Source organism: Nicotiana attenuata, chromosome 1, assembly GCF_001879085.1.
Source record: "Nicotiana attenuata strain UT chromosome 1, NIATTr2, whole genome shotgun sequence".
Classification (NCBI taxonomy): Eukaryota; Viridiplantae; Streptophyta; class Magnoliopsida; order Solanales; family Solanaceae; genus Nicotiana; species Nicotiana attenuata.
This window is the reverse complement of record NC_031989.1, coordinates 36,667,220-36,682,133: the sequence shown is the minus strand read 5'-3', so window position 1 is coordinate 36,682,133 and position 14,914 is coordinate 36,667,220. Positions and strand designations below refer to the sequence as shown.

General features: G+C 36.6%; 2 protein-coding genes across 2 annotated transcripts; both read right to left on the bottom strand.

Annotated features, from left to right (window-relative positions):
* LOC109224693 (putative casein kinase II subunit beta-4) lies at nt 269-5,941 on the bottom strand. The gene is made up of 5 exons (XM_019389224.1): nt 5,484-5,941; nt 3,736-3,954; nt 1,547-1,656; nt 1,282-1,447; nt 269-976 (listed from the first exon to the last, which is right to left on the bottom strand). The coding sequence occupies exons 1-5, from the start codon at nt 5,698-5,700 to the stop codon at nt 846-848; spliced, it is 843 nt and encodes a 280-aa protein (XP_019244769.1). The 5' UTR covers nt 5,701-5,941; the 3' UTR covers nt 269-845.
* LOC109224684 (pentatricopeptide repeat-containing protein At1g69290) lies at nt 7,467-12,148 on the bottom strand. Its single transcript, XM_019389216.1, has 2 exons — nt 9,846-12,148; nt 7,467-8,137 (listed from the first exon to the last, which is right to left on the bottom strand). The coding sequence occupies exon 1, from the start codon at nt 12,116-12,118 to the stop codon at nt 10,151-10,153; it is 1,968 nt and encodes a 655-aa protein (XP_019244761.1). The 5' UTR covers nt 12,119-12,148; the 3' UTR covers nt 7,467-8,137; nt 9,846-10,150.

The window sequence follows — 14,914 nt, the reverse complement described above, 5'->3', positions numbered from 1 at the left end:
CTAATAATTTAATTGTATAAAACCAAAATCTATTTTTTGGGTCATACAATCGGGTTTTTGTCTTATCAATTTGACCTTCATCCAATACGTCAGTTCCCAAATTAACTAAATTTGTCTTTCAACGAATTACTCTTTATCCTATATATATGCTTAGTTCTTTGAAACTAAAACATGATCATTTAATAGTGTTTTTATCCTACTTTATTAAAATTCCTTCTTTATATCTACATCTTGAAGCATTAAGGTCAAATATCACTTTAAACAATGGTAACCATCAAAATCAAATAAGCCACCGAGTATTACAAATGTAAATGCAATTACAGTGTGCAGGTACCAAAATTCAAGGATTGTACCTTCATGCCTCACATTTATCTATCATTATATTTTGTTTTTTTATCGTCATTATATTAAAATTGGAAAACCTTTACTACCATCATGCAATATTACATCTGGAAATGGTCCTACAGAAAGGAGGAACATGTACCCTAACCTAGCCTCCAGATGAGTGCCTCTGGCGGAAAATGGAAGCATTCAGCACTGAAGCACCAAGAGAAAAAGGATATAAAGATAACAAAGAACTACATGAGGAACAAATGCAATTCTCTACCTAGAAAAGGAACAAGCTTACAGATGCTCTTGTATTTCATGATGAAATTTTGAAGACAGAATTTCACTTGACAGATTGGCATAGTTGCTTCTTGATCAATGAATCAAGTTTGTCATATCTAGAACTCCCATTTCACCTGGGCGCTACCATGATGAATTGTACTTCACAGCCAGGGAAGAACTGATAGTGGCAGAAAAATGTAATATCTTCACAATATCACAACGGACTTCACTGTGTGTCAAGTCTTGTGGAGTTTGAAACCAAATACCCTCGGAACATAATTCTGCGTTGGTTTTTGTGGCTTGAGGTGTCCATACGTCATCAAAAAGAGGTGTGGAAACGTTGTTCCAAAGTAAGCTCCATCGATATCTTTGGCCGTTAAAGAAATCATAATAGAGGATAGAAATGCTCTATACATGGCAAAGTAACAGCTACTATTCAAGATTAATGAGCAAGCTACCATAGATAAGTGTGCAATCAAGTTCCCATGCAATTTAAAATTTAAGAGCAAGCATAAGCACAAGAACAAAAACTTAGGAACAAAAATACACCCAGCTCAACACTTAGCATAATTGTGAATAGCATCAGAGAAGTCAAAATAAATGCATAAATGACTAGAGAGGAAAAGTATCAACAAAGATGAACTTCAAAAAGTGATAGCAACAAAAGGATACTGCCTTGGTACTTCGATCGGGGGTAATAGATATCCTCACATTTGGGGCAGTATATTTTTACTGTACTTGATCTTGGAATATCTGACTGACCAACTGGAAGGCAAGGCTGTCCACAGCAATAAACTCGTGGACATCTCCCGAAGTCGTAGTTCTTGTACTTCTCTAACTGAAAAAGGGTTTTCACAGAATTTACATCATGGAAAAGTGAATAAAAATGAAAGCAGACAACACAGAAGCACAGAAACAGCCAAGCATAAGAGATTACCATTGCAGCCATTCCCTTGCTAGTCAAAATGTACCGCACATGGATCAAACCATACAACATCTCTGCCGCCGACTCAACCAATTCATTCTGCTCCTCAGTGAACATATCACCTAGTCAAAGCAGGAAACGGTTACAAAGTTGTGATTCTCCAAACATGAAAAAGACAAGAAGCTCCATTTTGAGAGCATACTATATATTCAGTGTCATAACTCATAAGATAGGCGATATGTACTTAGGGAAAGCAAAGTGGTACCTATTTACAAAGCGGAAAAACAAGAATATTGTGAAAGCAGGGGGAAAGAAGCTGTGAATTTGAGTTTATTGTCTAAAGGAGATGTCAAGTCTTGTCTAGAAAGCTTGCGAAATCACATAAAAGAGATAATCCAGGGGTATCACATGATCAATTTTTCCAAAGCGCTAAATTTGTTGAAAATCACAATTTCACAAAACAACTACATGCCAATTCCACCCCCAACCCCCCCAACCCACAAATCCCCCAAAAAGGGAAAGAAAAAAAAAAAAAAAAAAAAAAAAAAAAAAAAAAAAAAAAAAAAGAGGACATCCAATGAGGGGACTTAAACCAGCTGAGTAATCTAATATGATATAAAAAAAATTAAAAAGAGTAGAATCTGAGACATAAAATTCTCAGAGTTCCCAAATGGTAATCAACAGAGGTAATGCATGAGTAATTCGCAGTCTGGAATTTTCAGATCTTGCTTTCTCTATGTATTTCTTTACTGTCCCTAACAAGTTCCTAAAGAAAACACAGAATAAATAAATGGAGGCATGCTCAAATTTTGCTGTTCTCTAGGTATTTTTTTCCTTTTTTGGTCAAGTATATGTGATTTGGGGGTTTATGCATTGTTGATTGTTGATTGATTGACAAATATATAGTATTCATTATGTCCATACAAACTAAACCATCAGTTTGGACTTTGAACCTTTATTGTCTAGTTTTTCCAATCCTAAGTTTCTACTTTCCTAGTCCTAATCACTAACATATCATTCTTCCTTAACATTTCTATAGCAATTAATACATCACTTTGTGAGCCACCATTTATAGCCAACATTTCATTTCAGGTCCGGGATGGCAAGAAAGTAAAATTTTGGCAAGATGCACGGCTGGGTCACTCCCCTTTAAGAGACCAGCTTCCAACCCTCTTTAGACTTGCAGAAAATCCTGAAGTTTCTATCTTGGAGACTCGTACACAGAACAGAGCAAGGTCAGAACATCATTCTCAAGAAAAAAACAAAAATTGGGAAATGGACAGCTTTTGTTCACTGCTTCTTCAGCTGAGCATCTTTCCACCTCCTCAACCTAAACCTGATTCACTGATCAGAAGAGGTCACTTCAAACAGACATTCTAGGTAAAATTGGGCTAACATACCCAGCAGCTCAAGTACTCTCAATACTAATTGGCAATTGCAGTGCATCTGGGAAAATAAAGCCCCTCCTAAGGTAGAGTGTTTCATTTGGCAGGTGGCCAAAGAAGCAAACTTAACACATGAGAGCCTTCAAAGTAGAGGTCTTCGTATATGTAGCAGATGTGCCCTCAGTGAGGAGCAAAACTATGATCCAAACCACCTTTTCCTTCACTGCAGCTGTACCGCCAAGATCGGGAGCTTCTTATTCAACATTTTGGGGGTCAACAGGACCCCCAAAATGCCTAAGCCAAATAGGGATTTCTACTAAGCCGCCATGGAGAAGATGTTCGAAAACAAGAGGTGATGGTACTTGCTACCTCCCACCAACACAAGTACCGAGTAACTCTGCCTATCAAAACTCTGACGGAAAGAATTCACGTCTTAGCCTCTACTAAGATTTGAACTTTGGTCTCCCACGGTTTCCATCTCACTTCATTGACCGTTATGCCACACCCTTGGATGTAAGAAACCATTCAGTATCTTCTCCCAGAATTGATAAATGCACACCCCAATACCAAAACATACCTGAGCCGACGACTATGTACATATACACTTAACATGAAAATCAACATGATGTAGATTGTTGAAAGAAACATGAGTTCCACATGCCAAAAGAAAACAAAATTAGCAATCATGTAGTTTCATCTTCCTTTTATCCACAGAAGATCAGCTACCACATCATTCGGGTGAAAAGATATGATCATAAAGAAGCTTCCTCATAATTTGTGGTATAGGAAGTACTCTAAACAAGCAAACATACTTACCATGAGAGGATTCAACATCAAGGATAAGGTCAAGTGCATAGTCATAATACGGCACTTGACTGCTCAATCCACAGAGATTAAAATCATCCTGAATGTATTCGTCATCAACTTCACAAAAGAACTCATTTCCACGCAGGTTACAAAACCAAGAAATCCACGATGTATCTTCCCCATCAGAACCACTAACATCAGACTCTTCACTGTCTGTTTCAGATTCATCTGCAAACGACATAATATTGGGTACACCCATACTTAGCTTGAAATGCAATGGAGACAAAAATGAAATACCTAGGTCTACCTAGTATGCCTCACTACAATAATATTAAGAATTTCATATAGAAAAACTAGTTTAAAGCTTCTCACGAGCCAATATCATGAACCATTTATCAAAAACAAAAGAAAAAAATATGATGAACCAACGGAAATGGTACTTGAATGCTGATCTCAAAGGAGTAGTAGAATTTCAGAAATAAACTGAGTCCAAAGGTTTTGCAACCGAATATATTAACGACCTCTACTACCAGCTGTAACTCTACTGCATTCTCTCTGGTGTAAATGCAATTAAACATTAAGATGCAACTATGTGTAACAATGCTACATGTACTCATGGAAGATGGAACCTAGCAAGCAAGTCCGAGCTTCTGATTGGATACCACAAAGCATCATAAGCCACTAATAATAATGGACCACAGAAAGGATATTCCCTGTGAAGTTTTTCCTTCACCCAAGTGAGATCCAAATTAGCTCGATTGCAATTTGAGATAACGCACAAAGAACCTCGCAGAATAAGAAGATGCTCACAACTCTTCATCAAAAGAAGATGGTCACAACTAGTCCATCATTCACCCTCTTTGACACTTGATAATTTTTTCCTGAACACATTCCATGATGCTCTTTACAGAACAAGCATATTCTATCGTATTCAAACATGTAAATCACATCTTAGCCGAAACAGAAAGCAGCGCCAACTCTAAAATTCTTGAAAATGTGCCAAAGAAGACCCTAAATATATCCATCTAAGAAGAAAAGGATTCTGAAGAGCCGTAAAAGTTAAAACAGCTTTTGAATTTACCTTAACAATTAACAAAACTGAGTTTTATGCTTACCACTGTTCTCCTCACCTCCCCACAAGTGGATTCAAACTCAAAATAACAAAAATATCATATTTTCACATCTCCTCAAGATGCCCGCAACTACAAGGCAAAAGACCAGAATACCACATCAAACTTAAAAGGGTTATTATTTTTTTTTTTATAAGGTCTTAAAAGGGTTATTATCCCGGCATGAAATGCTTCCCAAATCCCACCAAACTACGCAGCTAGACGACCAGAGCTAGAGTGACATATACAGTGCGCACTCTTCTCCTTGCATATCTGTAAAGAGGCTTTTTTACACGTTTCATAAACAGGAGCAACTTTGTAGCCACCTCTCGCCCTCACTACAACATCAAACTTAAAGCCTAATATATTCTAGCCTAGCAGTAGAAAAATCACAAAGACAGTCACTTTACAACATTCGACAAATTAAAGAATATATGTTAAAGACTTAAAGCTAAAGCAGCATCTAGCGGATCTACATTCCATTATCAGGAGAAAATGAATAATTTACCATTGTCAGGTACAATATTACCCGATTATCAGCAAATTTAACGCATTCAACTATAAAATAATTCTTGTTTTTTGTGGCGCGAACATAGAAAATGAGCAAAAAAAACATTTTTCCCAACGAAAAAGGAATAAAAGCCTTACCATCTGAGCACTTGTTTTTCGTGGCGCGATGATCGAGATGCTGCTGATGCGATTTTCCGGCGGAGGTAGAGGGAACAGCCTTATCCTTGAAGGCTCTAGATGTGGAAGGTGAGGATTTCTCCAAGTGCTTATCCAACGCATCGTTAATTCGTTTCCGATCCAACGGTCCACCAACGATCTCCGACTTCGATGAACCGCCACCTCGATCCCTGTACATTTCTCTCTCTGTGAATCTATCAGTTGTACATGTATATGAAGCTGAAAAAACCCTAAAATCGGAAATAAATGTAACTGGAGAGAGAGAAGAGTGTGTGTGTTGTGTGTGTTCGCAGAAAGTGAGTTGGAGAGACGGAGATAACTAGGGTTTCGTCGACATTTGAGAGAGAGAGATGACAGAAGAACTCCTCTGTAATTCGCCTTTTTCTCTCTCTTCTTCTAATCTTTTCGGTTTTCTTTATTGTTGAATCTTTTTCTCTTCCTCTTATTTTTCTTTATTTAATTAATTAGTGGTACTATATGTTTCTAATTAATTGTAATTTTTGTTGACAGTTGAATGTTGTTAATATACTTTTCCTTTTAATGGTAGTATGGTTCTTTAGAAAATAAATACTTTCCACCGATATATTACTAGAAAATTAGCATGCTTGTTACCAAAGTTTTCTCATACTAATCGACTCATATTAATTAATTTCCCCATTGTATAAAACATAGTGTTATAATATAATCCGGGTACAAGGGTAAAGCTGTAGAGATATTTTATTTATCAACAAATCTTCTTCTAGTTATGGTTTTTCTATCTGGATCTTAAAACATAAAAGCTGCGGTTATATACATGTCTCTTCAGTTACCATTTTAATGTTTTCAATTTTTCACATTTTTATTTTGCAATTGGAATTAGGAATTTCGATAGGTTATATTGTTTGATTAATTTATATTTTTCATTAGAACATCAAAGCAGCACAACTTAGTTCTGCCCTTATGTGTACAAGAAAAGGAAACGATTTAATTGTATTAAGAATTTAAGATAAGCAATTAATTAGCGGTTCAATGTGAAAAGATGTGTCATGTGTTGCTTTCAATGTGAGTAACAAACTGGCTAATTATTGGGATCGAAGCAATCCCTAATTTTCAATAATGTGTCAATCTTAACTGGACATTAAATCAAAGATAGATAAAAAAAAATGTTAGAACGAAACTAATAAGGGCTGTTAATACGTGACACACACAGACATATAGGTGATTATCACTTCCTTTAGTTGTATTTATGTAATTATACACTTTCATATGGAAAAGGTTAAAATCCAAAGATATCCATAACAGTGAAAATCAGGCAGTAGTAAGGTTTGGGAATTGGGACCAGAAATATTTGGATGTACAAGAGATGATAAAATTTCCCAGCATGGTAAATGAAAATGTGATCACTACAGAAACAGGCAACAAACAAACCAAAGAAACTGCCATTGTTATCGGGTTTACTATAAATTATAGCATGTCTGGCTAAGCTTCTCCAAATTCAAAAGCATTTTTTTTTCAACGTTAAAGTGTTTGGCTAAGCTTTTAAAAGATTAAAAAAAAAGTGATTTTGAACTGAAGCTGAAGCAGAAAAAATAGATTCTCTCCAAAAACACTTTTTTTAAAAGTACTTTTCAAAAAATATACTTAAAAGCGATTTTTAAATGCTTGGCAACATTAATTGCTGCTCAGAAGTGCTTTTCATATTAATTAGCCAAACACAAACTGATTTTCACCAAAAGTACTTTTCAAAAAAGTACTTCTCAAAATAAGATTATTTCTGTTTGGCAAGCTTACCCAGACTATATCCTTAAATATAATTCTAAGAAAAGAGAAAAAAAATTGTTTTTTTGGTGTGTATTTCTTCTCTTAAAGATTTTGTCAATTCAGGAACGAAATTGAATTGAATTTAAGCTGAAAGATGAAAGATTTCTACAGTATAGTGTAACAGTAGATTGTTGTTGTGTAAGTATTTTTAAATCGTTAGTACATAAAACTTGAATTTATTTACATATGTGGAGAAATAGTAGAACAAAATCAATCAAACAATTCCACAAAAGTATAGTCTTGATAGTAAAGTGTGAATGTAGCAAAGGAAACACAAAGTGGGAGAATCTGACAACCCAACTGAGTATTGACAAAGGAAGTTGTCTATTTGGGTGTCATTATTAGTGTTTGGGGCAGAATCACATGTATTCATTCTTGCAGTGAGCAGATAAAGTAGATCACCAAAAAATCTTAAAGCCTTTTAGAAGAAATAGGCTACCAACTCATCAAAGGGGATCCAGGTGCACAAAGCAGGGTTGGGAAAGGGCCGCACTGAAAGAAAGAGTGTAATGTAAACAGCCTACCTAATGCAAGCAGTAGTGGCTGCTTCTACGGCTCGAACCCGTGACCTTTAGGCTAGCAACTCATCATTTTGGTTAAATTGGCTACCATATCATCCAAATAGTCCCCACCTTGTCATTAGAAACTTTCATTTCTTTTTGAAGTTTGAGAGTAAGGATTGACAACAGTTTGAACTTAGGGTCAGCTGAGAGAATCTGCAGGTGCAGCAATGTATCACACTTCTCTTAGACCTTTAGGCTACACAACTCATCCAAAAAGGAAATAGATATAAGAAGAGCAGTAGCAAGTTGTCCCTGCAGAGTTAAAACACTCATCATTCTTTCAATAAACTTGCTGATTCTGTTCAACAATATCAACTTTCTCATTTTCGACGTAATGTACCACCCCTCACATATGCATATATTCAATAGACAGACACCATTTGTAAATAATATAAATAAACATTAATTTGAGACAAGAAGTAAAACCTTAAAACAATCACTCCTAGACCCAAACCCACTTACAGGTAAATAAATATAATAGGCAGACGCCGTTTCTGTAAAATGCTGAGTATGCTACTGAAGCTCAGGTAAAACAGGCACTAATGAATTGTCTCCCTTTGCCAACTGTTCTTTCTACTAAGTACTTCTTTTCTTTTCATCAATAGAAACACTTCTGTCAGAAAGAGAAACACCAGCAACAATTTGGATATTAACCAATAACGGCTGCTTAACATTTTAACAATCTGTAAAATGCAAGCAAAAGAACTCGCCTAAACAACAGAAAACAGCAGAAAGTTTCTTGGATTCAAGTATCAACTCGATAAAGACAGCTAGCTAATAGGATCTTTTTTCTTTTTTTGATGATAGGGTAAAGAGACTGCTATCTAATAGGATTGTCCAACAATCACTAATCATAATGATTAATTTGTTTTAATCACGTTGTATGCCCAGATACTTATAAGTTGGAACTTCTAAGAATTTGTAAATTTTTCCTCCCAAACGAATATTAATTTATTGGATGATTGCAGTTATTGAGACTACATTTCCAGACAACAGGAACAATATCTACTCCCATGGCTGATTACTAGAGAGCATTAAAAGTTATAACACGACATGTTGCTACCTAATTAAAAGAGTTATTTCTGACAAGTTCCTCTTCTAAAAAGTCATCAAACACTCAGATTCTTATGAAGAGGCAGCAAAAAACAAAACAAAATTCAAATACCACTACTCAATTATGGTAGCTAAAAATCATTTCTACAGGTAGAACTCAAAGAAGGCTGTTCAAGCACGACAATTAAATCATAGCAATCAGCATAACTAGATTGAAGATGAACATCAATTACTTCTACCTACATTCGTACGCAAAACAAACGCAGAAATCAATAACAGCTCTTAACAGCCATGCTAACAAAGAACCAAAAGTTGAATTTTCGATAACTTTTCCCTTTTGGACACAAGTACAGCAACAGCCAATGCAACTAAAGAAGAATCATGTCCAATGTCCATACATAGCACATGATTGATCCCCCGCTATGCTATCTTGGAATCCCAAGAAAACAGCTTAATACAAGGGCGTCCATATCATCAAACAATTTTAATAGCCGACAAGTTCCCCGAAGGGGAAAAAACAAACTTTAGGACTTCTTTTATAAGAAAAAAACACACTTTATGACATTTTATTGCACTAGAGAGAAAGGGAACAATTCTTACAATTTGTACTAGAAAAAGAAGCTCCTCGATCTGCGACACCTATTCAAGAGCTGAACAACAACAAAATTTGACCATACACATTTTGGCCAATAGCAGCATTAAAAGGAGCTGTTGGTGATTAACTAACCAACCAAGGATGTTATGCATTTGTAAGTATATTAAATAATTTGTTGCATTTTTCTACAAGCCCCGGGGTACTTTCTTTCACTGCTTCTGGTTTCGCCATGCCAATTTCTCCGGCTGAGAGTAATGCAAAGTCTTATATAAGTGAGTTACAACTAAGAAGAAAGGTTTCATGATATAGCACCTTCTAGAGTATGTTGATCAAAGCCAGGTTGGAGTACAGTGCTTCTGCAGCATTTAGCTCGACTAGACTGGTGTTTTACCCAAAGCATAATCCTGCTTCTTGGAAGTTAGATCATACTTTTCCATATGGTTTGGCAAGCATAATACATATTTGATCTCTGTCACCTGCTAAAGGCTCTGCAACTCATAATATTTAGCAAGTTTCCTGAAAAGCAATTTGCCGCTTGTTGTGTCATTGAAGCCCTATAATCCAAGTTAGCCTTTAACGTTAAGTTGAGTATTGGCAAGCAACAGATATGTGTCCCATCAAGCACTCAAACCAGCCCAATTCTTGAAAGCAATAAGTGCATCCATTTTACTGCGATTTCTCCTTCTTAACTTTGAAACTCTGAGCTTCTTATGTTTTTCCATAAATGCTTGTTTATATCTCCATTTATCAACAAATATCTTCATCTCTTGAGATTTCTCCACTACCTGCATTACTGCATCAAAGAAGCCACCTTTGACCAACGCATACAGAAATGCGTCGACCAAGCTATTATCTAGTTTAAACTTCTTCTCCCCTTCCGTCGAAATCTTCCTTTTCACTTCGTTCCACAGCATCAGAACATTGAAATACTTCTCCGCTGTCACATATCCATTTATTAGAGAAAGATATGTCTGGTCATTGGGTTCAAACTGAAGGAAGGTCATTCTCCTGAAAGTCCTCCTTGCATCTTCTAGCCGTCCAGCCTTGCAGAAGGCATGAATGATGGAATTCCAATCATGTGTTCCAATTTCAATTCTAGGATCCTCAACAATCTCGTCTAAGAAAGCAGCCATGAGCTCAGGTCGATGGCTTTCTGTTAAACCAGTCATGATAGTCAAGTAACTCCCTTGCAAGTCAGGTATTCTTGCTTCTCTCATGTCCCTAAAAATAGAAAATGCAGACTGAAAATCTTGGCATGACATAGACGCTTCAATTAGGGCATCATAGGTCGCAACATCCAATTGGAAACCTAAACTGCTAATGTCTGTCACCAATTGAGCAGCTTCAGCTGTTTTTTGCTCTTTGCAATATGCCTTCAATATTGGCACGTAGACTCCAAGACCTAAAGAAGCTCCCTGAGCATTCATTTCATCAAATATCATGTGTGCCTTGACCAATAACCCGAGACTAACGCAAGCATTAATAACGCCATATCCAACAGATCTCTCAACAATCACTGATGGAGATTCCAAAGTCTGCGTTTCACCAATCAAAGTAGCTAAATCTTTTATGCTCCCGTTTTGAAGAAATCCAGTTACTAATTCACTATAAGTTCCTTCTCCCAAACATAATCCCTGTCCACCCGTTTCTCTTAAACCTCGAAGAATAGTTGCTGAAACAGAGCCCAAATTACCACACTTTACAAACCCGCTAACCAAACTACTAAGAAAAACCCCTTTATCCGTGAAACCAAATCCGTGTATTAAACCTTCTAGCTCAGCTATGTTCTCATTAAGACCCTTTAATGCATACAAATAAGCTAGCAACCCAAAACTACATTCATCAGGCCTAACACCCAAAACCGACATGGTCTCCACCACCTTCTCTGCATCGGTTATCGATTCGAGCTCACGACAACAACATTCTAGTGCAGCATTACAAGCTGCCAAACTAGGTCTCAAGAAATTCAACTTCTCATCACTAGCAATCCTACAATTCTCATTGAAAACTTGTAAAAACCCACTAAAGTTACCATTTTTCCTACAAATTTCGACAAGAACATCACCCCAGAGACTAAAAGGGATGAAAAATCTGTTCTTGAACATAGACTTAACCAATGCAAAAGCAGGGGCGGCAGTGTTAGCATCTCTCATTGATTTCAACAGAACATGTACAGTTTCAGGCTGTAACAATTCTTGTTTCTTCTCTAACAAGAAAACTACAGATGCAAATGCTCTTTTTATGTTATGAGTATCATTGAGTGATGACAAATGAGTGATGAGTGAATTGGTAAGTGACTTACTTGGGAAAGCTGAGTAATTTGAAAGAGTCTTGAATGATTTCCACGCTTCATCTGTGTTATTGGTGTTTATGGAAGTTTGAAGAGTGAATTCAAGATTGGATTTATGTTCTTGTGTTAAGGTTAGTGGGGTTTGGTCTTGGGGTTTTGTTGGGGTTGTAGAAGAAGGTGGTTGTGTTCTTTTTAAGGAGAAAATTGAAGGTTGGAGAAAAGAATACAAAGTGGGGATTTCAGGTTGTGAAGAAAAGGGTCTTTGTGAGAGAATACAGAAAGCTCTTCTCCACATTCTTGCTCACTGTGTCGATCGAGAGAAATGATGTATAACACGAAGCCCTTCGCAGGGGCAGTTTTAAGGAACAATCACTAATAAGGTCAAACATTTTTAACATTTCAACTTCTTTTAGATATAAAATTTTGATTATACAAATGTTATAACTTTAAGGGTTATTGTTCTATAAACAAATCAATTTTATTAAATCATAATTATGAAACAAATGTATGAATTTATAATACCTCATTCCTTTGTTTGCTTCTCTTTTTGGACAAGGAATTTTATTTAATTAGGAAGTAATTAGAAGGTACTCCCTCCGGTCCAAAATAAGTGATTTTTTGATCTTTTTTATGGTCCAAAATAAGTAATTTTTCCAGATTTCAAGAATGAATTAATTATTTTTTTCCTACATTGCCCTTGGAGTAAATAATGTTGGAGTATGTGATCACGCTCAACTGAGTCTCGCAAAAGACTACACGGGCATTGTAAATATAACCTGAGTATTTATGCCCAGAGTCGAACCACAGAGAATTAACCTATCAGTTACTATTGTCAGATTTACTAAATTCACACAATCTGTTTCCCCAAACTTTTTGATTCACAATGGTTGATTTTTCTAACAACTAAAGACTGAAAATAAGTAACAGCTGGAAATTAACTATGCTTGATGTGTAAACAGTTGGAATAAGGTCTAAGGCAATGGTTTCCCCCGTTGGTAATTTCCTTGGTTGTATATGTCTTATAACTATGATTTAGTTGTCTCTATCAATCATGAACGCTCCAGCTATCATAAATCTTTCTCAAGCAATTATGATAATTTACTAGACGCACTCTCTCAAGCTACGCTAGCTAGATTCACAATATGGTTCACTTAGATTGCACCCGAGGTATCGTTATCTCTAATCCAACCTCTAAACCCTCGGTTATGACTCTCGTCTATACTCCGGGAGTGATGTTGTTCATACAATCACCTAAATATGCACTCTCTCTCAAGTAGATACATAATAAATAGGAACGGATAATTGAGGTCTCTTTCAACTAACCACAATCAAAACATAGATGAACAAATAGAGATTAACAACCAAATCCAACTATATTAATAAAACAACCAAGTCATCCCCAACGAGTTCCGCCAAAACCTTAGATTAAGGTATTTAGCTACTCATAACAATGGAGGAATAAACTACTAGAAGATTCATAATCGAAGATTGCAAGAAAAATAAAAGAGAATAAGAATAATGATTTTTTGGGTGATCTCTCACACTTGTTTCTCTTGCCAAAGTACTCTCAAAAGTAAGCTTTACCCTATGAAAACCTTGATAATTTAACCTTGGGCGAGCTTGACTTTATATAGGTTAAGTGGGTTTCTCTCCAGATTTCCAATTTTACCCCTAAATAACTCTTTTCCGGACCGGCCTCGCGCATGCTCGCGCGTCACTTCACGCGTAACTTCGCGTGTCATTCTGCCTCAGCCCTTGACGCGCGCGAACTACTGCGTTAACTCGCGCGTCTGCTCGCGCATCTGGGCCATGATTTCTTCCATTCTTTGTCTCGTTCTTGCGCGCACTCAGCTCCGAGGGGTCGTTCTTGCTCATAAGTCATTCCAATAGCCTCTTGAAAGCATCATATAAGCTCCTCATCCTGCAATGTATACAAATCACGATTAAAGCCTATTTTTCATCAATTAACCATATTATTACGTTGGAATATAATCAAGCGGAAGCATAAACAATAACTAAATCACCTAGATTTCGCCTATTATCAACACCCCACACTTAATTCATTGCTAGTCCTCGAGCAATCAAACTATACTCTCTAGAGAATCCTTCACTCAACCATTTCCCCTAACGCATTACACCTAGAATAATGTACATACATTACGCCTAGCAGTGAACAATCCTAGCCTCAAAGCCGACTCTCAAGTGCCATGCAATATTCACACTTCCTCAAAGTACTCTACACAGAAGTCAAGACTTGCTTTTCCGTCACGAATCATATGCCCTCACAATCACATCAACAAAAACTGAGTTCAATCCAACACATTCAATTCATATACTCACATATATCAAGGAAATCACTCACTCTCACAAACGAAGTCACATGCATGCAATTGGTACCATAAGCTTGCCCTTAATGTAAATATCTACTAATGTAAGCTTGCTCGACCCAAAATCAATTAGGACTTTTTCATGGTTGTAATGTGGGCTAAGGGACGGGTAGGATACATTTAGGAATAGTGACTAACCCTCCTAAGCACTTTAACACATCACATGAGCAATTTTTAGCGCAAATTTTTCAACCCACTTCTCATTCACAAACAATATCATCACACAAATACTCCCTTCTTCTTTAAGCACTCTATTAATTCATACCCACTAGCTGGAACAAGACACAATGTATTCATCTCTTTTTTTTCCAGTTTATTCTTCTTGTCACTCAATTTCCGCTAGTGGTGTATTCGTTTACAAAACAAGTGCACCTTTCATCCTTTTATTGGTTCCACTCAAAAGCCACCCCACACTTATTTCCTTCTTACTTCTTTTAGCGCTCCTCTCACAATTAAAGTGCTTTAAGAGGTAAAAGGATCAAAACAATGTCAATTAAGAACAAAAGGGTATAGGCTTGTAATGCGGGTGCCAAACAAAAGTCTAAAGGCTCAAAAGGGTTAACTAGGGACAAATTTTATTTGTGATAAGCAATAAAGCTCAAAAAGGTCAAAGAAAGCCTAAAATCATTTTTCAAACCGAGCATCACCTAAGATTTCGCTTCAACTCACATACCGGGCAAGTTCTAGACACAAGTACCATACAT